The 24,243-nt window shown below is 38.7% G+C and overlaps 1 protein-coding gene across 2 annotated transcripts in view; it reads left to right on the forward strand.

Moving 5' to 3' along the window:
* Positions 1-105: 105 nt before the first annotated feature.
* LOC129334680 (uncharacterized) overlaps positions 106-24,243 on the forward strand; it is an 82,930-nt gene continuing 58,792 nt past the window's right edge. The window contains exons 1-5 of one of the 2 annotated variants that reach the window (XM_054986926.1): positions 106-162; positions 20,042-20,179; positions 21,094-21,143; positions 21,636-21,735; positions 23,134-23,222. In XM_054986926.1, the coding sequence (XP_054842901.1) occupies positions 112-162; positions 20,042-20,179; positions 21,094-21,143; positions 21,636-21,735; positions 23,134-23,222 (428 nt within the window). In that variant the 5' untranslated portion in view covers positions 106-111. Of the gene's footprint in view, positions 163-17,715; positions 17,746-20,041; positions 20,180-21,093; positions 21,144-21,635; positions 21,736-23,133; positions 23,223-24,243 lie in introns of those variants that run through there. The other variant, XM_054986927.1, reaches the window with a different exon arrangement.

Here is a 24,243-nt window from a genome sequence, read left to right on the forward strand (position 1 = left end):
GATTTTCAGCGGGTCCCTTTGTACGTATCTGTAGGGATCCGCTGCCTGGGAAACGAGTTGCGCGGGAAGAAGCTACCCGAAACAAGACTCTCCCTTAACCTCCGGTTAGTCATGAGCTCCCGTGGTGCCCGGCTGGGTTCTCTGTCTCGGACGTCGGCGAGGGTAACAGTCTGTCAAAATGCTTTTGGATGGGGTCCCTGCGGCGGATTTGATTGTGGACGGGAGGAGGAAACGGATGAAAAAGAACAAAACGGGTTTTCCGTTTCTATTTATTTATACGTTATTTATTGTCCACCTTTCTCAATGAGATGATGGATTACACAGTGTAAGTCAATACAGTCAGTGGCTGTGACATTCACTAAACAATACAGTAGGGTATGGATTATTTATTTAGAGTCCGCCTGTCTCACTGAGATTCAAGATGGATTACACAGTGCGAGTGAAAATACAATATAATCGATAGCTAGGATATTTACTGAGCAAAGTACAGTAGTGAACAACAGTTAAGACATTCAGGGAAGCAGATACAATAGAGAATGGTAGCAGAAAAAAAATTAAACGAGCAAAAAACCGAGTTCAGAGATGAAATCTATTTGTAACAAAACAATTAATTTCCATAGCACGTTTAGTAGCATGGAAACTTCCTAGTTGGCACACGTCTACATCAGCAAACAGTACCCAATAATGTAGCATTTAGTCCCCGTCCCTGCTAAGGCATTTCTCTGAGCCATTTCTTATGACGCAATTCTGTAATCTGGTAGAAAGCTCTCCTGCAGAAATTGGAAAACAAGCATAATTACAAACAGAGATGAAACGCTGCTGAAACTAAGCAAAACATAAGTAGTTTGATGGGACCTATTAAACAATGCAGAAACTACCAGTTGAAGCATATCTAGCATCAACAGCTGGTGCCCAGTGATACCTCTCGTGATAAATTAGCAAAAATGAGTAAAAGTATGTCAAACAAAAGTTAGAAATGTGAGCTATGTGAAGGAACATTTTATCATCTTTGGTGGACTTGCCCTAAAGCAAAAAATTGTTGGTCACAAATTCATATGATAATACAAAAAATGAAGATCAATGTACAATTTAAACCAGAGGTATTTTTGTTGGGATTAATGGATAAACAGTTGGAAAACAAACATTATGTCTTATTTCTATATATGACTATGATGGCTAGGCTTTTATATGAGCAAAAATGGAAAAGTACAGTATTGCCTTCAATCAAGGACTGGATTGTGAAAATGATGGAGTTAGCGGAGATGGACAAACATACAGCTCTGATCAGAGATAAAAACATTGTCTACCTTTATGGTTAATTGGAAACCCCTTATTGATTTTCTGCATGAGACGAGGAAAAATGAACTGATGATTTGTGGTTTTGATTTCTAAGAAGATACATTTGGGAAAAATAAATAGAAGGGGACCGTATTGAAAAGGTAAATTTTGGAGATGTTAAAACTAAAAGTATAATGTTTGTTAAAATATGATAGGTGTTGTAGAGAAAAATGGAAAATAAAATATATATTTATTTGTTATTTTCAAATTTTATTCTTCTTTTTCTCTCTTTGTACTCCTTTAATTTCTTTTTCTACTTCTCTGCCTTTTTTATTGGGCTTTTAATCTTATCAATAAAATAAGTATTCCTCAAGCAACTGGTACCCAGTAGTATGATCTACAGTCCGTTCCTTTATCAAGGCATCTCTCTCAGCCACTTCTTATGGTGTTCCTATGAATTAACGACCTCGATAACATCTTTATCATTAACAACCTTGCTCAGTTCTTGAGACCTGGAAGCCATGGCTTCTGTTATTGACTCAAGCTGTCTTTTTTCTTGCTGCCTTTCACCTTTCTGAGCATTATTGTGTTTTCAAATGAATCTTGTGACCAAAGTACAATTTATTATTTTATTTATGTCATTGATAGTGTCATTTATTATTTGTCTTATTTGTCTTTTTTGTTTTTTTGGTGGCCCATGGTATCTGTAAAACTCTTCTCCAGCACCACATTTCAAATGAATCAACTTTCTTCCTGTCACCTTTTTTCACTGTTTGACTTTCACATCCATACATAATAATGGGGAATACCACAGCATGAATTATCTTGATGTTGGTCCCTACTGACACATCCTTGTCCTTAAGGAATTTTTGTAATTTCTCCATGGTTGCCCTGCCAAGCATCAATCTCCTTCTGATTTCTTGGTTGCAGTTTGATGATTTTGCCAATGAATAGAAAATCTTTAACAATTTCAGTTTTTTACTGTCAACTTTAAAATTGTGTAGTTCCTCGGTAATCATAATAACTTTTGTCTTCTTGATGTTCAGCTGTAATCCTGCTTTGGCACTTTCTCTTTTAACCTTCATCAGTAGTTATTTCAAGCTTTCACTATTTTCTGGCAGTAATGTGATGTCAACTGCATATCTCACCAATTTTCATTACATCTTCATCTAAACCTAACCCAGAATGACAGGATACTGCCCGTTATTCTAATTTAGAATCCAAATCTTTATGTACACTTCCTGGAAGTTGGTAGCAGTTGGGGCCATGCATGGCTAGAAATTATCCCTGTTTGAATTACATACTAGGTCTGAGTTTGGTCAGTAAGAAACTGTGTGGCAGATTCCCAAAGGAGAGCATTAAAATGTTATGTTTGTTACCACAGGCCTTGATAAATTTTCTTTGGAGCCAGCCCCCAAATTAAGGAGCCCTGATTCATCCATACCAAATACAATTTTTCTGTGTCATATTAAGCAAATGTAATGTTGCCTTTAAGTTATAAATGGATTTGCCAACAGACCTGAAGAAAAATATCCTATTTTAGAGAGAATTAATGGGACATTATTTATCAGGTCATGTTTTTTACCTCCATGCCACAAAAAGCTTCCACAGGCTATTTCCACACATTAAGTCTCTATTAATGGGAAAGGACACTTTTCTCCTCACCAACTGGCAACCCTCTTAAAGTAGGGCCTGATGTGCTGGATTTACAGGGAAATCCTAAACAGAGTAATTCTGCTTAGGATTTCACTGTAAATCCAGCACATCAGGCCTTACTCTAAGAGGTAAGAACATCAGTTAATTGTAAAGAGCAGGGCCTTTATTGTAGTTGGTAGGGCTGTGCACAGGTGGGTAGATTTGGTATTCCCGCTTTGGAATACCCCGAAATCCGAAGCGGCAAGCCACTTTGGATTCAGGGTTCGGGAATCGCTTCGGTATGCTCCGTGAAGATTCAGAGCATACTGAAGCAAGGGGGAACTCCCCCACCCCCCGGGGAGACCCCACAACCAACCCTGGGGAGATCCCTCCAACCCTCACCCACTTACCTGGGTTATCAGCTGGGTGGCGGCAGAAGCGGCAGCACAAGGCTGCGTGGCCTGGAGCCAGCCGGCTCCTCTGCCACTGTGCTGCCGCCCGAGCCTGCGGGGTGGTGGGGAAGGCCAGAGCCGCCTCCTCCGGCCCTTCCTGCCCCTCAAATGGCTGCGGCGTGCCGGCACCGCAGCGGCCATTTGAGGGGCAGGAAGGGCTTTCTCTGCGTCCTCCGGCCCTTCCTGCCCCTCAAATGGCTGCGGCAGCGCTGGCACACCGCGGCCATTTGAGGGGCAGGAAGGGCTGGAGGAGGTGGCTCTGGCCTTCCCCACCACCCCACAGGCTCAGGCGGCAGCGCAGCGGTGGCAGAGGAGCCGGCCTGGAGCCACCACAAGGTAGGTGGTGGGGGAGGTGGGGGGTTAATGTTTAAAGGGCCCCGCCATTGCTTGCAAGCAGCAGCGGGGCCCTTTATACAAGCCCTGAAGCTTTCCAAAGCATTTCCGAATGCTTCGGAAAGCTTTGCTTCAGTATTCCGAAGTGGGGCCAGCATGCTCGCTCCGCTTCGTAGAATTCCGAGGCATTCCAAATCGGGTTGCTTCGGGTAACTTTACCTGAAGCAAATTCTGAAGCGCACAGCCCTAGTAATTGGCCCATGGCTCTGGAATACTTTCCTGAATAAGGAACAGAGTTGCTTCTTCCTCATGTTCTTTCATATGGGGTGCAAAATGTTTTATGCATGTGTGGATGTTTTCCTGAAGAGGGACAGGCCAGGGAAAACTTGAAAACTTTTGCACAACCCCTCAGCCCCCCTCCCCTACAGCAACTAAGCCCATGCTCATGTGATTGGAAATAACACACATTCTTCCCTGTTTTTCCCACCTCCAACTTCTCTCCCCTCTCTTTGTCACCTTTTTTGTCTCATATTTTATACTGTAACCTCCTTGGGGCTAGAACTTAGCTACTTGTGCTCCATAAACCATCTTGTATGTTGATGGTTCCATTGTTCATTTTTTTTAAATTTAAACTATAAACTACACACCACAACACAATAAACAACAGAGAACAAGAAAAAACACACAATTCTAAACATAACACGCTAACAATACATATATCTATAAATCTAGTCTTACTGACTAGAGAAAACAAAACAAAAAAACCCCTAAATTACACTACAAGTTGAGTTCCGATTTTCTCCGCAACAAGTATATATAATTTCTAGAGTCCTGCTTATTCTAAGTTAGTCACAACCCCCCTCTTTTTTCTATTGTTCCTGTTTCTTAATCCATAAATCCAGATGTCATCAAATCCTTGTTATCCATTTCATGCAAAAAGTGTATGAACAGTTTCCATTCACTCAAGAAGTTAACTAATGTCTTTTCTCTAGTTAATGCAGTAAGTTTTGCCGTTAACGCAAACTCCAAAAGTTTTGTCAACCATTCGTCCACTGTAGGCAATGTTGTAGTTTTCCACTTTTGTGCATAAAGTATTCTTGCTGCTGTAATAAAGTATAAGAACAGTGTTCTAAAACTTTTTTTCCAACTGGCTGTCCATTATTCCTAACAGAAAAGTCTCTAGTTTCACCTGAAGTTTAATCTTCAAAATCTTCTGAATCGACGATTGTATCTGCAACCAAAATTGTATCTGCAATCAAAAACTCTTTGCTTTCTTACATGTCCACCACATATGAAAAAATGTCCCTTCTTGTTTAGCACATTTCCAACATTGTATGTTGATTGTTCCATGTAATAAAAGCACTACTATTTGTTTCACCTGAATGTAAATAAGCTGAGCCTAAACTAATGGGTAGTCAGTGGGATAGTCGTGCTAAGTTTGTGTCTACAAAAACAAGAATCTTATGGACACCTAAAAACATGTATTGCAGCATAAGCTTTTGTAGATTCAAGCATTTTTTGTTTAAGTGAATGTTGTAAGGCAAGCCAACTGTTACTATTATGTAACTAGAACAGAAGGAAGAAATAAATCCAAGAATTATTCTCTCTTCAATATAAGCATAGAGTCCTTGTGAGGGGGAGGGGATGAATAGATTTCAAACAGGAGCCCCCTGGCCCAGTAAGTCCCCCTGCCAATTGCCAGACTGTGCAGAGTAACAGGCTAAGGGTCACCGGAGCTCAAGCAGACTTCAGATTGCATTGGTGACCTAGTGCTTGGAATTGTTGAGACCTGTACCATATTTTGTATTTTGTGTTGAAATAACAAATAGATCATTGCAATTTATATCTGAGCCCAAAACATTTTAAATCCATTTAGGAAAGTAGTCTAACAGAATTCTCTTTGAAATTCCACTTCCTTGGCCTGCCTTGCTGATTAGACTGAAAATTTCTAATAGCAGGAGTGTTCCTGCTATTTAGAATGTCTGTAAAGAGGATTTTACAAATGGAACTTAATATCACTTGTTGTTCTAGACATGGCTGCAATGTACTAGATCCATATAGAAAAAAGAATCAGACTTTAATATACTTCTCGAAAATATTTGGATGAAGTCTGTGAATACATGTATAGAAGGAAATGTGCATATTGAACTTTAAAGATTTTTGAATTTTAGCCTTGAAAGTAGGGGTAGGCTTTAACCCCAACTCCCCCACCCCTTGCAGTGTCTACCTATGAAGATATTGGAGTGCTCAAAAATAATGGAGTTGGTGAGAGATGAGAATTGCACGTGGTCACGTGCTTGGAGCAAGCCAATCCCAGCGGTTCAGCCAACATCTTAGGAATTCACCCTGGACACTGCTGGTGACTGTATAGGTCTGGAAGGCAATGATGAGCATAAACCAGGCCTGTTACCTTCTCCCACACTGTTGGCCTCTGCAGTGCTGCTGGTGCCTTCCTTGCTTTGGCGGAGATCTGGGAGCCAAGCCAAGTCTGGTGTGTTGCTTTTGGCACATGTGCCAGGAGTTACCTACCTCTTCTTGAAGGGATGTTACATGTTTTTGAGTGTTATGTATTACCATGAAGGGGTTCTTATATAAGCTTTTAAAAATCCTTCCTAAAATCCGAGGTATTCCTGTATCAGATATGAAGTAGCTCTGATTCCCCATCTAGCAGTGATATAGATAAATGTAGAAACTGCCACTATCACATTGGAAAACATATATTGCTTGTTTGACATGATTTCCTGAAGCTGTAAATGCTACAGTTACTTCAAAGGTTAGAATGAAGCTTACTTTTATTTAAATGGCTGAAATTGTCATGGTTTTAAGAACATACTAGCTACAGAAAAGTGGTTCTGGAGTCAACCACCCTTTTCAGCCCAGTAGAATTTAATTTGATTTGTTATTACTCTTCACCTGCAAAGGTACTGGCAGGGTGGATTTGATTTAAATCGAATCGATTTAAATAATGATTTAAATTATGATTTAAGTCATTAGTCAGTAAGACTAGATTTAAATCATGGCTTTCTACATAAAGATTTATTCTTTTCTACATAAAGACTTCTCACTCTTAGCTTCTTGTGCAGATCTATTCTGCTCCCAACCATCTTCTATCTATTGATTTTTTTTTGAAACTTAGCACTTAAGAGGTAAGGGGTTGGTTCTGTGTACAAAGATTTGCAAAGGAACAATGAGATTAAGGTCTTTTCTCAACTGTATATGTTTATTTTATAATCTTTTTGCTGTGAAGAAGAGGCATGTGATCTCTGTAGACACAAATTCAGTTTTGAGAACTATAAAACCAAGCATCTGTGATAATATCTTCTAGATAGAAAAATTGCCCAATAATCTTACAGAAACCTCTTGAAGAGCATGACATTGTGAATAGACTAATGGAATTTGTTTACCAAAAAATTTAAACATTGCATGAATATACAGCCTACATAATTAAAAACTAATCCTTATTTCATGATAATAACCTTTGGAATATAATGTATCTTAAATAGAAAACTATCTTTGGATAGATTTTTTCTCAAAAATATTTTATTAAAAAAATCTGATTTAAATAAAAAAATCTGATTTAAATAAAAAAAAAATCTGATTTTTAATTTTTTAATTGATTTTTACCCACCCTGGGTGCTGGCATACTTGGGGGTTACCCCATTTTATCCTCTTAAGAACCCTAGGTTAGACTTGTACTAACTTTAATTTAAACTCTTATTAGTTTAGGTCAACAACACTGTTCACTGCTCATGATTTCTGTGACAAAAGAAACAGTTGTGAACATAAGGTTTGGTTATAAATGCATCTTTGGCAATGTGATTCATGTTTGATTGGTGAGATCTGGAAACTAGTTTGATAAATTCTGTGGTTTTGGGCACACTGAAAATGAGACATATTTCTGGCACTACAGTAAGTCAATTTAAGCCTGTTTTTTTCTGGCTTTGCAATGTGTTACATCTAGCCAAGATCTCTTGTATTAACCTCAGCACTGAAGGAAAACCCTCTGGGTGCAACCTTTTGACTCAATAAAATCCTTGAAATAGGTTTTTGTATTAAAGATATTTATATCGTGCAGGTGTCTTAGACAGTGACATAAATTATGTACATAAGTATAATGCAGGAAAATGTGCGGAAATGTACTTTGGAAAACATTTTAAAGTACAGTATGTTTTTACAGTAGGATTTTAGTCCAGTAGCACTTCAAAGAGGAACAAGTTTTTCATTTTGAGAGTCAAAGCTCCTACAGGTAAGAGCAGAGAAATGCTGAGCCTTTATATCCCAGTCAAGAGATGAGTGGGGTGAAGCAAAGAAGGGAATTACGATATAATGGTACAATTCAGCTTGATTAGAGAGGAAATTAGTATCTGTAAGAATCCTATGTTTCTATTCAGCTCTGGCGTACAAGCTGCATTGTCCTGGCCACCATATTTTGAACCAGTGGAAGCTTCCGAACTGTCTTTAAAGGTAGTAACGTACTATGTATAGTTCCATCTGGATATTACCAAGGCATCTGTGATGTTGGCCAGGCTGCCCTTTCCCAGAATAGGCTGCACATGGTGAACAACCTGGAAAAATACACTGCTGGTTATCGAGGATCAGTGAGACATCCATGAGCACACAGGAAGGTGCCTGAAGGCTGCACTTTTTGCCTGTGTTTTAAGCCATGGTTCCAGGTCTGTGATTTCTCCGCGCCCCCCCCCCCCCCAGCCCTTATGTAATAGGTGAAGTTGTATATCTTTCAGTCACTTAACTTAAGCCAGTACTAATACAGATTTCTACATTAGGCCATAGTTTCATTACCAAATGAAGTAACTAGACAGTAAATGGCTCAGAAGTCGCTTCTCTGAGAGTAGTAAAATATTATGTAAGTTATTTGAGAATTGTATGTGTCCTGCATCATCTTTATGTATGTCTGCATATATGAAAAGGAATCTTGACATCTCCCATTGAGGCATATGCTTTGAAATGAAGGTAAATAGTTTTTTTTATATATGATAGTTTGGTTTTCTGGGCTTATTTTTTTTGCTTTAGATTTACAGTGAAATCCTGAGCAGAGTTACTCCAGTCTAAGCCCATTGATTTCAGTGGGCTTCGACTGGAGTAACTCTGCTTAGGATTTCACTGTTAAATTCTTAATTACTAACAGCAGTGGTATTTGATATTTGAGTCTAGACTCATAGATCTGTCGGAATCTACATTTTAAATCAAATAACAGAATTACCTATACTTGAGTGTGCATACATTTGCGTGGATTTTTAAATATGTTGACTGTTTATACACTAAATTAAGTACTTGCCAAATTGAATTTTCAGGGAAGAATAGAATTTGTCTTGTTTGCTTATTTTGCACATCGTCTCTTTGGAAATTTTGTTCCAGTAAATTAAGTTAAAAACTTACTATATCACATGAACTTGCAGTCTCAACTCTTGGACCCCACAGTCAGTTGAAAAATTGATTTTTGTTCACTACTTCCAATATTTGAAAAAGTTTTGCAGCTGTTGTCTGAATTATCCTGAATGTTTGTGAATAACTGCTGTGAAAGAGGGAATGAATGATTTAGAAAGTTCTGCAGGTACTGCTCATTTTCCAAGATATTCCTCTAGAGGGCAACACTTTACTCTTGATTAAGACTGTACTGAGAAATAAAAGCAGACCAAAGAAATCAAAGCTGATTTCTGTTGTAAAGAAGAAAGAATTGTGCTCATTTTTTAAAAAAAAGCTGTGGTATTTATGGCTAAAAAATAAAAATGTTGTAAAACATTATTTAAATTTAGAGTGAGAGTCCAGGGTTTAAAGAACATAATTTATTTTTCAAAAAAGCAGAAACATTGAATTATTCTGCCTTGTAGATGGGTGGTTTGATCACCTTCTCCTCTTCATCAAAAATGAATAAGCTCTGTATTTTTGCCGTGTGTGTGTGTGTGTGTGTGTCTATTTCCTAGTCTGTGTGTGCCAGGGGTCCAGAAGCTTATGTTACTTTTATACTATAGGTCACCTTCTGGCTTTAAGTTTGTGCCATCAGATGCTAAAGGCACATAGTTGGTTATCTGTTCCATGCAAATGAATATTTTTTTATTTGTTTGTTTATTTAGAGCATTTCTATACTATTTCTTCAGTGTGCTGAGAATTTTCATATTGTTTACTTGTTAATATAAAACCAAACAGAGATTGTGGATACCTCTTATCATAATTTGATAAAAATTGGAAGGGATTTCAGTGGTCAGATGTGACTTGTAGGCCACCAGTTGGCCATGTCTGATTTAAGTAGCGGCCTGGCAGTCTCAAATTTATTTTGTATGATCCCCTGCATAAAGTTCAGTAATAATGATACAAAGTTACTAGAAAGTAGAGATGGGCATGAACCTGAATACGATCCCAAAAACCCACAAACCAGCCCGGTTTGTGGGTCGTGAACCAGTGGTTCGTGGAAGCTGGTTTCCACGAACTTCCATGAACTGGTCTACTGGTTCGTTTGGGTTGTATTTAAATGGCCATTTCCCCAAGGAAAGGGCCATTTAAACTTTTCCTGCTGCTTGCAAGTGGCAGGGCCCTTTAAACGGCCCACACAAACCACAGCCCCCAACCCCCCAGCCCCAGCTCCACACTGGGCTCGCAGCGTCCTCCTCCCACGAGGAGTAGGAAGGCCGTGTTTGTCCTCTTCTGCCGCTGCATGGGCCTGCAGGGCAGTGGAAGAGGCTGAAAACGACCCGTAGTGGCCATTTGAAGGGCCAGCGTTACGCAGTGTAACAGAGTTTGTGGTGTTAGAGACAGTGAACCAAGGCGCACAAAGTAAAAAAATGTTTTTATTCTAGAAAATTCAAGCTTTGCAAGCATCTACATAAAATAACAAATCCTTACTAAAACTAAATAGGGCTAACGTAACTGAGACACTTAAATTTGCTGACGAATAATCCCGCAGGTGGGCCTCACCAATAGAGTCCATAGCAGGGTAAGCTGGTCTTGCAATGTTCAAATCAAAGTAATAGTCCAGCAGACCCATAGGAAGAAGAGCCACCCCGTAGCTGGAAGCAATCACATCTTATGGTAAATCTAGCCACTCAGGGCAAAACATCACTTAACAATTACTACCCTGAGAAACTTGTGAGAGGAAATAAGGCATGGTAACACACAAGTCTTGCCAAATTCACACAGGTGCGGGCAATTTGCCTGCTGAAACCCCTCTCAAGCCTGTAAAGCTGACAGTATATAATGTTGTATAATGGCGCCAGAGTATTTTAATATAAGTTTTTAAATCTGTTTTTAAAGTTGACTATTTATTTATTGTGTTTTAATGCTGATGTGAGCCGCTCTGAGCCTATTCATGGGGAGGGCGGGATGTAAGTCAAATAAAATAAATACAAATAAATAAATATATGGAATCCCATTGAAGTAGCCTTCCAAGACTGCGAGCGGTAGGCTATTTAGGTGTGCCTTAGTGAAGACCTTTCTGTGCTGCTCATAATTCATTATTTCAGTAAAGTATACTGGAAGAGTCAGGAGAGAAGGAAGTAACACTCCATAAAGTAGGTTTGTTTTCATGGTATCTATTAGTCCAGCATCAGCTTTAGCACTTTGGTCTAACAAACTTATTTACTAAAAGTTTAGCTGCATAGATGCCAAGTGTTCTCAGGTATTCTGGGAAGCCCAGGCTAGCCACTGATCTCAATATAAAACTGTGCCATGAGTTATCCTTCATCTCTCCATATGCCAAGGTTAAAAGATCTTGAGATGTGGAAAAGATGATTTCAGCTAATAATTTATGGTTGCTTTAGCTGGAAAAGCAAAGAATAATATTCTTCTTAAATTCTTTTTACATTGATATTCTCATGGTTGGTTTTGAATGCTTATTTCCCCCTTTTAAGACTGATACTTGCTCAGTTTGTGTTTTCTTGAGGCTTTGTTCTCCGATCAAAAAATGCCTTGTATAAGCTTTATTAATGTATATCACAGTTTTAAAAAAATATATAGAATACTATGCTAGCATTTTTCATTTGTTTCTAATAGAGATCTGCTGAAATACCATTAGTGTTGGTTCCTGTTCTGGCTGTGCTTCAGTGATTGAGAACAAAATAGGAAATTGGAAAGTTATATTCCATGTTAGACATACAATCCATACACTGATTATTTGCAAAGGTTTTTAAAATGAATATATCCTATTTTTTCACCTGATACTCAGTATATCTATTTTTAAATTTCTTACTTTATCTTCCTTCATATGGGCAAACTCTTGCATATTTTGATTGTGTTTGGCTAGAGCTATGCAGAATAGAAAGAATAATCTACAATTTTCTGCTATTTTACAACATCTTAAATAATCTGACAAATAGGTTTTCATTACTACCGAAGCCTTGTTTTTGCTGATGGGATTTGTTATAAATGGTCTGTGAATACTGAGTGTGTTATGAAGTACATAGAACTTGCTACCTACTTTCTTATTTATAACACAGTTAACAAGAAAAAAGATTTCATACAGTATCTGTGTTGCAGAAAATTTCTTAGATTTGTTTTAAATAACTACCAAATAATGGTATCAGATTTAGTTCCAAATTGAGATATGCGAGAGAAAACAAATGCCAGACACTGCCTCCCTATGGCCTGCGCTTTGCTATTCATTGCCAAGTGTACAGTTCACTGTTCGGTCACCTGTGTCTGTCGTTTTAGTACATTTAAAGCAGTTCTCAGTGCCATGCTTCTTCTCAGAAGCTTTCTTTGTTGCTTCAGACATTGCCTAGCTCATTATTCCCTGCAGAAGGTTAAGGCTCTTTCTGTCAGACCGGAACTATTCACTAATTAGAGCCCTTCATTTGGCATTGAATATGTCATGCCTGCAAGTTTTCCTACTGGGATCAATGGCATTTGTGTTCACTTTCATAAATGTACAATAGATGCAAATCTCAATGAAGGACTACTTACTCAGCTCATGCTAAAGGAAAATAGTGCAGACCCTTCTAAAATACCCCCATTCATAATTACCGTAATGAGCAGAAAAGGGAAAGTTTGGCCAAGATGCATGCTAGGCCAGTCAACACAAACATTTCTATTCCCTGTTCAAGCTTGTGTGCTCTTGAAATTCTTTGAATATTCCATATTTTCAGATTATCAGGCAAATGTAATGGTTTGTATTTAGTAGAGTTGTATTTTGAAATAATATTTAGTGCTGCCTCCCTTTGTTTATACAAGTAATTGCAGCAGTCCTTCAAACCATGGTTCTTAAAATGTGAGGTGGGCTTCCGTAAGGAAGAGCAGGCAGTTGCAAGTGAAGATGTATTGAAAGATGGCATATAGCCGCCTGTGGCAGGGGCGTGGGGAGTTTTATGTTGAACTATGTTTTGGAATTCTTTATTTCTCAGAGGCATAACTGTGGTTTGATTTCTTACTCCTTTTGTCCACCTTTGGCTTGAATCATTACATTTCAAGTGCTGTATATTCAGTGAGTGTTCCCTATATTAATGTTGCTAAGGACTTTGGCAGTACAATCTTGAGAGCTAGTATGGTGTAGTAGCTAGAACAGGATCTGGGAGGACCTATGTCTGAATCCCCAGTCTGCTGTGGAAGTTTGCTGGGTGGCCTTGGGCCAGTCACACACTCTTAGGCTAACCTACCTCACAGGGTTCTTTTGAAGATAAAAAGGAGAACAATGTAAACTGCTTTGGGACATCACTGAGGAGAAAAGTGGGATATAAATGAAGTAAAGTAAATGAAATAAATACAGTCCTAAGTAGGAGTGTGTGCTTCGGGTTTCCGATTCGGGAAAAAATCACGAATCGGGCCTGATCTGTAAAGATTCGGGATTTCCAAATTGGGGCCGGCATGCTGGCACCCGAATCAAAGCGCCTGAATCAAAGCTTCCCGAAGCAATTCAGGTCGCTTCGGGAAGCTTCAGGGTCCTTTAGGCGGTGGGGCCTGCAGGAGCTGACTCTGCGTTTCCCCACCGCCCAGCTGATCAGCCTCCCCTCTCCCTGCCTGCCAGGTATGTGGGGGGGGTGCCTGGGGTGGGTGGGGTGGGGGGTTGCCTGGGGTGAGTGGGGTGGGGTGGGGGTTTCCTGGGCGGGTGGGGGTGATTTGCTCCCCCTCACTTCAGTATGCTCTGAATCTTTACGGAGCATACTGAAGCGAGCTTAATACTAGAATTCCGAAGTGGCTTGCCGCTTCAGGGTTCTGGTAATTCTGGAGCTTTTTCCCACTTCAGGAAAACCCGAAGCAGGAAACCCAAATTTTTTGGCGGTGCACACCCCTAGTCCTAAGCAGAGCTGTACTCTTCTTTGTCCATTGAAGTCAATGGACTTAGATGGGTGTGTCTCTTTAGGATTGTACTGTATGATATATTCCAGGATACATTCACTGTTAGTGCAGGATATTATTTAGACCAGGGGTGGCCAAACTTGCTTAATGTAAGAGCCACATAGAATAAACGTCAGATTTTTAGAACCGCAAGACATGATGCATTGAAGTGACTTCAGATGAAGAGTTGAGTTTGGGGGAATGTCCTGAAAGCGACGTCACAGGAAGGGGTGGAGCTTGGGAAGAGCCATCACCTGACCTTTGACTTGGAAGTGAAATCACAAAAGTGATGTCACATCCTTGCTAGGCTTACCCCCAAAGTTCCCAGGTATTTTCTGAGTCAGACCTTGCAACCCCAACATTTTTATTGAAAATATGAAAGACATGGAAAGAGAAGGAAGGAAGGAAAAAAGGAAAAGGGAGGAAAAGACATGAAGGAAAGAAGGAAAGGGAGGGAGGGGAAGACATGAAAAGAAAGGCAGGAAGGGAGGGAAATAAACTAAACTAAACTAAAATGTATGGCCATGGTGATACTCAGAGACCACCAGGAGCCACACAATATGTCTAGAAGAGCTACATGTGGCTCCCGAGCTGCAGTTTTGCCATCCCTGGTTTAGACCTCCAGGTATAGGATTCAGTTTGGGCATACTGTGTGATGTGTGTGTGTGTGGAAATCCTTCCAATTGCTGCTGAAGATCTGAAATGGTAGACAGATTATCTTTTCAGTTGACCAGTCTTTTCTTTGGGGAAGATGATAAAGGTTTAAAGAACTGACTTTGAAAACTATGTGGGGACCCCCCCAAAATTTATATGCTCACAGAGGAAAAAGTTTTGGTGAATGTATAGTCTTTTTCATTCCTACTTCATCTTGTTTTGCTCCTAAAATTGTGCAGTGGATGCTATATTCTGTTTTCATTCTAGCTAGAATACAGCATTCCTAAATTCCCTAAAGCTGGGAAGGTGGCTATGAGCTCTTTCTTGTACAGAGGGAGAAGCTACTATGTTCTGAGTAGCATGGAATAGAAATACTCTCTGAATTAAGGAAGCTGTCAGGCAGTTGTGCTACCGTAGACTGTAGTTTATTTAGCACAATGTTAAATCAGCTGTGCTTCATCACTATGCTGTAACAGAGTGATGAATGTAACTTGGGCAGTGTAAACAGATCAAAACATTTCCAGAAATGTTGACGCCATGGAATAAAAACTTTCTTTTTCCTGAAACAAAATGGAGTTGTTTTTGTTTTAATATATGTAGTACTTACACTTTTAATAAACCTAAAACTTAATTTACTACTTTAACAACATAAAATGCATTGCTTATAACTTTGCATATAAAATTATACTATTTGGCATATTTATGGAATTTAAAAAGTATAAACATCTTAATTTTCTACAAGCAAAATTATGTATGTACCTAATGCTTGAGAAAGAGCTGCAAACTGTTTTGTATGCTTCCCTAGCACAAATATTTCTGAGAGGTAGGGGAAAAAAACAAATTAGAAAATAATGTAGTAAATGAAGTGTAGTATTTGGATATTAAAATTGGACAACCAGCATGTTTGTATATTAATTAAAGTTTACAGTGTTGAAAACATTAGATTAATTAATAATGTATTAATATCAACATAGTTTCAAGTTTATGCTTATTGTTTATAGCATACCGTATTTGGGGACCTGTGATATTTCCTGCCCTTTTTTGCCCCCACCTTCTCTTTCTTCCTACAGTCACCAGTTCTTTCCCTCCCTTTTCCATCCCACTGGCTTTCCTTGCTTCTTCTGCTCCCTCTGCTGGCAACCCCCCCCCCCTTCTCTTTACCTCTTTTCTTTGGCCTCCTCCATTGACACTTTTCTTCTCTATTGGGGTTACTAGGCAACCACTTAACAGTGCAATCCTATGGAGAGTTACTCCACTCTAAGGCCATTGAAGTCAATGGCCTTAGACTGGAGTAACTTTCCATGGGATTGCACTGTCAGTGTCATCCATGATCAAGATTTTGGGTGATATTCTCCAGTTTGGGGAAAAGTTAGGCCCCCTTACCATTTCTTTGCTATTTGGATTTTTGTATAAACCTGCAGCTCTCCCACGTTTGTAGAAAAATCCCCCTATCTGAACATGGTCTCATTGTGCAGATCTATTGATTACATTCTTGGGCTTTTACTCAGAATTGTGTATATAATACGAAATATCATTATCTAATGCTATAGATTGCATAAAATTTTTAATGCTACACATTTTGAGTGAGTAAAACCTTGTTTTATAAGTCATTTTACTCATTTCAAAAGGGAAAATATTTCATAGGATTTTTTTCAGTGCTCTCTCCAAAAATTCCTGGGAGGGGGAAAATGTTTTCCTGCTGCATTTTTCCATTTTCCTCCCACCTGCCTTCACATCTTAAGTACAAAACTGAGCATGTTTACTTTAGCTCTATGGATTTATTTCCTTGCATGCATAGTTAGCATTGCAACCTAAGGTTGTAATCCTATGTACACTTCCTTGGGAGTGAGTCCCATGGCAGACAGTAAGACTGACTTTGGACAGTGAGACATAGGCCGTTTCTACATGTCCTTAGAGGTGCGGTTCACCTTTGGAGCTGTGGCAGCTTTTCCCCAAGCATGCATATAATAACATAAAATTCGATTTATATACCGCCCTTCAGGACAACTTAACACCCACTCAGAGCGATTTACAAAGCATGTTATTATCCCCACAGCAATTACCCTGTGAGGTGGGTGGGGCTGAAAGAGCTCTAGAAGAGCTGTGATTGACCCACAGTCACCCAGCTGGCTTCAAGTGGCGGACTGGGGAATCAAACCCAGTTCTCCAGATTAGAGTCCTGCCACTCTTAAGCACTACACCAAACTGGCTGTCATATGTTATCTTTTGCCAACTGTGTGCATATTTTTGAACTGGGTTTTCTGTGTATTTACCAGGATCACACTTGCTCTGATGTTTTCTTTTGTTGTGGGTTTCCAGCTGTTTTTTTGGTTTTTTTTTGCATTTTCTGGCATATGAATTTAAAACATTTCTGGAGAAACTTGCTACTCCTCTCAATCTTTGCCCAGTTCTTCCCCAAAGCTCCTTTCTTCTTCACATTTATGTTCAGCCGCAGAAGCCTGCCTGCAATGGTAGCTGCATGCAATTTCACATATTCAAAGTAAAAAAAATAAAAAATAAAAAGGGGACAGGTGCTTTTAGTCTATGATAATGAAAGTGCCCGATCTCCCTCTAAAACCGCTTTTTTTTTAAAGTGCTTGGAGGTTTTCCTGCGACCCTAGAACCAAAGGTAGGTCCTTGTGGGTACTGCATGTGGAGGATGAGTTGTTGTGTTCAGGTGACTCTAACACAACCGGGGCGCCTCCACAAGCAAGCAAGCAAACAAACACACCAACTACCACAAGGAAGCAGTATAATTATATAAATTTTTATGTATATTTCAGGCTTTTAGAATTTTTTAGAAATTTTAAAGTGCAAAGTGCAACATGTGGATCATACAAAATATACAAGGTCATAAACCACAATACATATTCAGTCAATTCAGACAATGAACAAGAACAAGTCATTCAAATTATAAACAGTCCAACTGGTGAGAGAAACACTTATTGTTTTCCATATGTCCTTTTCAAAGAGCAGACCATTCTCCAGATGGAAAAGGAGCTGTAATCAATCTTCAACAACAGCCTTACTACTGTCTTACTACTGTCCAATCTAGTTATATCTCTGGTCACCACATTTTCAAAGGCGTCTATTAATGGATCAGAAACTGAAGGTGAGAAGGTAGATCTATATTTAATACCTCTGCTGTCTGGTAGCTCCCTTCCTACACCAAAGATTTTTCTCAATTTGATTAATCTCATTAATTTAAATAGATCCACTCTGGTTCTAAATGAATTGTAACCTGGTGTAGGTACAAACCCCATGCCTTTATTTAAGACTGCTCTCTCCATTGGGGTTATTGCCCTAGAAGACAAATTAAACACTAGGTCCTCGGCTTGTTTTTCATTTTCTTGGTGGGGTAAGACTGATGATGGCCTAAAAAATGGCCCCTGGAGGGGTAAGGTACTGTCCTATTTCTCAAGGCTCTACTATTGTCCTCATCACCTGACGTATCTGTCTCAGATGGTTCAGTCGTTTCTAACTCCGAAGTGGCTTCTAGGGAACGCGCCCATGTTACCCTTTTCTGTATTCTGCCACTTGGTTCATCCCTCCAATTGTAAATTCTACCACTGGTGTAGTCTCTTTTGTCCCTATTAAACTTCTTCACCTTAAGTTCCCTTAATCTCTCTTCAGCTTCCTTAATAATCCGATCCAACTCCTTCCTTTCCTCAAATTCCTCAGTAGAAACCTTCTCTTTAAGTTGATCCTCAACTCTCACAATTTCTACTTTCACCTTTTCCACTTCTGCATTAGAAGTTTTGATCAACAACAACATTTAATCAAAAGAGCAACGGTTAAGTATAGCTGCCCAACGATGTTTAAACTCTTCGTCATCCAAAAACATACCAGGTGGCTTATGTATCTTCAGTCCCCTTGGAATAATTTTAAAGGTAGAGTAATCAATCAATGAGGCTGCATTCAAATGCATTCTAGTTTTCCTGTTCTCCGATTTCCTGTTCTTGGAGTGATTCAACAAAACACAGACCTAAAGCAGGAAAAAGGTGGGAACAACAGGTTACGTGGAAATGGACATAGGATTGTGTTATTCATTTTTCATATTTGAGAGTTTTTTCTGCTGGCAGGGCAAGCGGAACTTTTAAATATATTTTACACAAATATATATAGTAGGACTGCGTGTAGTGGCTTGTATTTGTGTTTCTAGCTTGTATATTTGAAGTGCAAAACGGAGGAAGAAAGAGGTGTATTTCTACTGTTCTGAGGTGTCACAGATTTTCTGGTACCAAATATGAGAGTACTACTGCATTTTAAATGTTGAATAAAAAATTGCTTCATAACATGAAAAACTAGGTTGACTTCAGTGCAAGAGTTCTGTACTAGTTATAATTTGTAAACCAGTATGCTTGGAGGAGCAGGCTAACAATGTGCAAGAATGGCATCCTGAGAACAGAACTGTGCTAATTCAGAATTTTTTGGAACTGGAGGATGACAGTGGAAGTAACTGCTAAGATAAAAGTTGTCAGCGACTAGTCATTGGGAATATATGTTACTTATTCTGAAACAACTACATTGGTTTCCAGTTAGTTTTCCAAGCTCAATTCAAGATGTTGGTTATTTTTTTTTTATCATATTTATATTCCGCCCTCCCCGCAAGCAGGCTCAGGGCGGATAACAGCATTAAAAACATTTAAAACATTTCATTAAACATTATCATAAAACATGAAAAGCATTATATAAAGATATTAAAAATAGCAGCACTCTTTTTTTTTTAGTGGCGATTACAGAAAGTGCAGCAGTGCAATTGAAACATGGCAGCAGCTTCAGAACAGTGGTGGGCAGCTCTCATAGGGAGGGGAGTAGATGTTATATCCTCCAGCCAGTTGAGGCCAAGCCTCAGCCATAAGCCTGGTGGAACAGCCCTCATGACCTGAGTCCCACATGTTTGAAGGACTGTCTCCTTCCATATGTCCCTATGTGCCAACTATGGTTTTCAGGCAGCCATCAATTGGTGATCTCATCTTTTAGGATAGCCTGTCTGGCACTGAGCAGAGCTTGGGCTGTTTCCACTGTGGCTCCTGGTCTGTGGAATGCACTCCCTAAGGAGGTGAGGTGTCTGCTCGCCACAGCTTTTGACAGGGTTTGAATGGCAGGTATCTTTTAAATGGGGAAGAGGGAGGGATTTGGGGGTTGTTACTTTATTTTGGTTTAAGGTGGGGTAAAATATTTAAATAAAAATAAATGTAAATAAACAGTACTTGGCTGATTAATTGAAAGGTGATGTAGAACTGATTAGGTATGTTCCACTTCATGTATTAAAATACAGTTAATTACTTTTTAGCATTTTAATGTCTTCTCCCTATAGAGGATTTACCAAATGTTGGCAATTTCACTTGATACCTGCCTTTTCAAGATCCTTATTGTGACTGTGTTGTGACTGTGTGTTTTTAAAGGTTGGAAGGTCCTTGTCCAAGAACCCTGCAGAGAGCCACCTCTCTCAGGATTCAGCATGCCAAGATAATTCAGTGTTCAGAGGGGATGAACAGAACAATGAAGTTCATGCTCCACTTATGAGCAGGAGTGAGCAAAAGGTAAAAAAAACCCCTGAGTTCTTGTGTACAGTGTGTCAGCAGGCTTATCCAAAACCTTGGTAGTCTAGCAATTCATTGTCTGGAAGAGGTGTTTAGACTGACGTTCCAGTTGAATGCTCTAAGATAGGCACATGTTGGATAATGCACTTTCAATGCACTTTATCAGTCGTTTGAGGTGGATTATTTGTTCCGCACACAAAAAAATCCATTCCAAATGATCTATAAAGAGGATTGGAAGTGCATTATCCCACGTGTGCGGAATCACTCATAGAGTATTATGTTGGTCTTGCAGGAACAGTGGGGCTTTCCTGAAGATGCCAGTGTTTACAATAAGGATTTCCTTCTAGATGTATATGTGCTTAATTCTATTTTTAAAAAAGGATTTAGACAGCAGTATGGTGTGATGGACAAAAGTTTTGGCACCTATGCCATTTTATATTTTTTCACATTCAGTAGAGCTCAACTAAAATGAAATTACAGAATTTGGAGAAAGTGAGAGTTAAGTAAATTTTAGGAAATAATTCATGATTTCCTTGCATTCCCGGAACCTTGATCATGGAAAAGTTGGAAGATCTAATGGTACAAATACTTACAAAAGCATCCCTTTAGTGCCCACTTGGGCATCACATAAACACTGTTGTGCTTCGCTGATCTTAGACAGTTTAACAGCAACATAATGATTATATTATCAATCAAATGAGCATGTACTGCTTTCTTTATTTTTATTTTAACTTACACTTTGTTCTTTTAGTTTTATAGTACTTGATTATGACTTGTTCTGTTACATTATCCTTTTATTCATGTAAAACAAGCTTGGTATATCTTACATCTGAAACTATTCAAATAAAACTTTAAAATCTTTCACATGTTCTAATAACTTACCCAGTTGTCTTGCTTTTGGATTTGTTTTTTAGAAGCTTTTGGAAGAAAATATAAGATTAAAGCATGAATTAGAAGATTTAAGGTACTGATATACATTGATTCTATATCAGTTCTGTTTAATTTTATCAGTGAAATGGTGCATTGAAAACTAAGGATATTACTATTATGGCAGAAGATCATGGCTGAGAAATGTACAGAACTGAAGCCTGTTATTCTACCTGCTCATAACATTAGAAAACTGAATCTTGAAATCTGTTTCATATATATGCTTGCTTTTTTTCTCATATGAGTTTAGAAACACATGAATATTTGTATGTTGAAATGTACTCTGGAAAAAGTAGAGAGAAATTAGCAGATTCTTAAGGAAAATTCTTCACAAGGCAGTGGTTTACTTATAGCAGAATACTAGCAACAAGATCAGACACAAATTCTCAGAAAATAGCAGGCCTTCAGATTGATCAGCCAAAGAAAGGAGATGATGAATGTTCTTTTCTGTTTTAAATGTCACTTCTAATAGTTCCCAAAAATGTAGTTATTAGAGATCAATATAGCATTTTCTTTTTATAATTCTTAGAAGCCAGTATGAACAGCTTATAGAAGAAGAGAAGAATGAATGTTTTAATGAAAGACGTGTCAATCTTTTAAAGGCTCAAGTACTACAACTGGAAAGACAGGTGATGTGGTTTGTTACCCCCCCAGCCCGCAAAAAAAACAACCACCCTGAGCTGAATTATATGTGAAATCCTCTTTGAAAGTGCTCAGTGTATGGATATGTGAAAGCAAAATATTTTCAAAACCTGGTGTTTGACCTGTATAGCTCATTTCACCTTGCTCCTCCCTCCCTGCCTTTTTTTCTTCCCTGTTATCCATGACTATTAATAACTTGGTTTAGTGGTTAGATAGAAGCTATGTTAGGCTATGGGTGACAGGATATGGTAGACAGATCTCTGTACCATTGCAACAAGAAGTCCAAGCTCTTGGTTAAATGATTTTATTCAGAAATCCAGTCATTTCCATATATATGTCCATAGAATTACTCAGAAGCAAGGAAGCATCTAAGCAGTACACACTCTATTGACAGGAATAGAAACATGAAGAAAGTATTCTCTAAATACCCAATTATTTCCCCCCTCCCCCGTAGACCACAGGTTTGCACGGGAAATGGTCTGAGAATTTCTTCTAGGGTTTATACATCAGCCTAAACAGGACAAAAGGCATAAGATTAAACTGTAACATTTCAGACAGTGCAAGGTCGCTTCTGGGAGCTTCAAAGGAAGGAGATAAGACAGCATTGTCTTGTTGCAAGTTTCCTCATTCCTGTTGCTCTTCATCAGCTCCACTTGACAGGGGATGGATACCCGTCAGGGATGGCTGGCAGGGACCACACTTCAGTTCACAGAGTGAAATCCTTAGCAAAGTTATTCCAATCTATGCTCAATGAAATTGATGAACATAGACTGCAGTAACTCTGCTTAAGATTTCACTAATAGTGTCTTAGTGAGAAACGAAGAGACGAAGAGGTGTAGGAGGTATGCATTTTCAGCTTTTGGCAGCCCAAGAGACTGGTGCAGATTTATTTATTTATTTATTTATTTATTTATTTATTTATTTATTTATTTATGTCATTTTATGGTCTACCTTTCTCACTGAGACTCAAGGTAGATTACACAGCGTGAGATTAGTACAGTCAGTATCAAGGACAATTTCGGAATCAATGCTGTTACCCTTATCCATAGAAGGATGAGGATGTAAATGTTGGAAAATAATTACAGAAAGGAATGGAAAGTAGTAAAAATTTTAAAAAATGACCGCAGAAAAATGGAGAATATGCACAATCACAAAGGGCAATTGTTTGGATAGCATATATACATTGCTACAAATGCAAATGATTTCTTCCCTGCTGTATGGTTGACACACAGCTTCCATTTGAACCTGGAACCTCTCCTTCCTCATCTCCCCCTTCCCCCCGATCCCAGGTGAGTATATTTTGTTTATAAAAAAGAATGTATTTTCACAAAGAGAAAAGAAAAACTAAGATGTTTTTAGGAATCATTTTGTATATTCTTCCACAGGTGGTGTTGCTTACAGAAGGATTAAGTTCTCGAGCTACTCTTTTGCTGGAGTTCAGTGCTTCTTTAGAAGCTTTTACTGACAAGCTTAGGTAAGCAGTAGAGAGACACTTGAGCTTTGTTGTTTTTTGAATGAAATTGATCCTGGAAAAAAATGATGACTGCCCTGCGTGCTGTGTTGAGTGTTAGAGGATTATGTGTGCCCTTTTCCCCTTGAAAAGTAAACTTACGTATTGGTCTCAGTATCTGTTTTAGTCTTAGAGAACAAATAACATGAGTAGGGTCTCTCTTACTGCAGGGGTTCTGAAACTTTGTATTTTAAACCAATAAAGACCAACTGGACTACAAAGAGCACTATATGGTCACCATTTCTTGAGAATGTTGTGGTGACAGTTCAGTGCATGCTCCTCTTTCCCCCTTCACCTTCCTGATCTTATCCAATGCTTGGGACTGAATAGAGGTTTTTGACTCATTTAGTGATCAGCATTCAAAATGAAGATTAGGAGGTTGGAATGTATGGGAGAAACTGTACAAATCCATAAGAAGGATTTAATTTAGGTTTGTCGATCCTAAAGCAATAAATCAATTTATTATATTAAGGTCTACTTTTTCTAGTTAACTTGATTTTCATTATATATTTTTACTTGATGGCTTTCATGTTAACCATAATTTCTGCATTTGCTGTTGATGGATATAATCCAGGAAAGCAAGATACATCTGTTGAAGGAGACCCATGTATGCGACAGGGGAGATCTATAACTGTTTGAACTACTGAAGAAGGGCAGGAGGTACTCAGTACTAGAGGTAACAAAGAAAAAAGTTTCTGTGTTGTTTGTGAATAAATATTGATCATAGGGAGCTACTCAAAGTATAAGACAAACACATAGATAAGCATAAAGAAGTCAAACAATATGCAGCACTGTGGTGTACACTGAACAACATAACTTTGCGATTGATGGTATGCCGTCTACGGACTCCCAATATTTGTTTAAATAGCCTGCTCCTGGACTATTTTAATGATTTTTAAAAGATTATTACTGATTTTATGTTTTTGTGATTTTAATGTATTTTTTAATGTTGTTAGCCGCCCTGAGTCCATCTGTGGGGAGGGCG

This window comes from Eublepharis macularius, chromosome 8 (genome assembly GCF_028583425.1).
Source record: "Eublepharis macularius isolate TG4126 chromosome 8, MPM_Emac_v1.0, whole genome shotgun sequence".
NCBI lineage: Eukaryota > Metazoa > Chordata > Lepidosauria > Squamata > Eublepharidae > Eublepharis > Eublepharis macularius.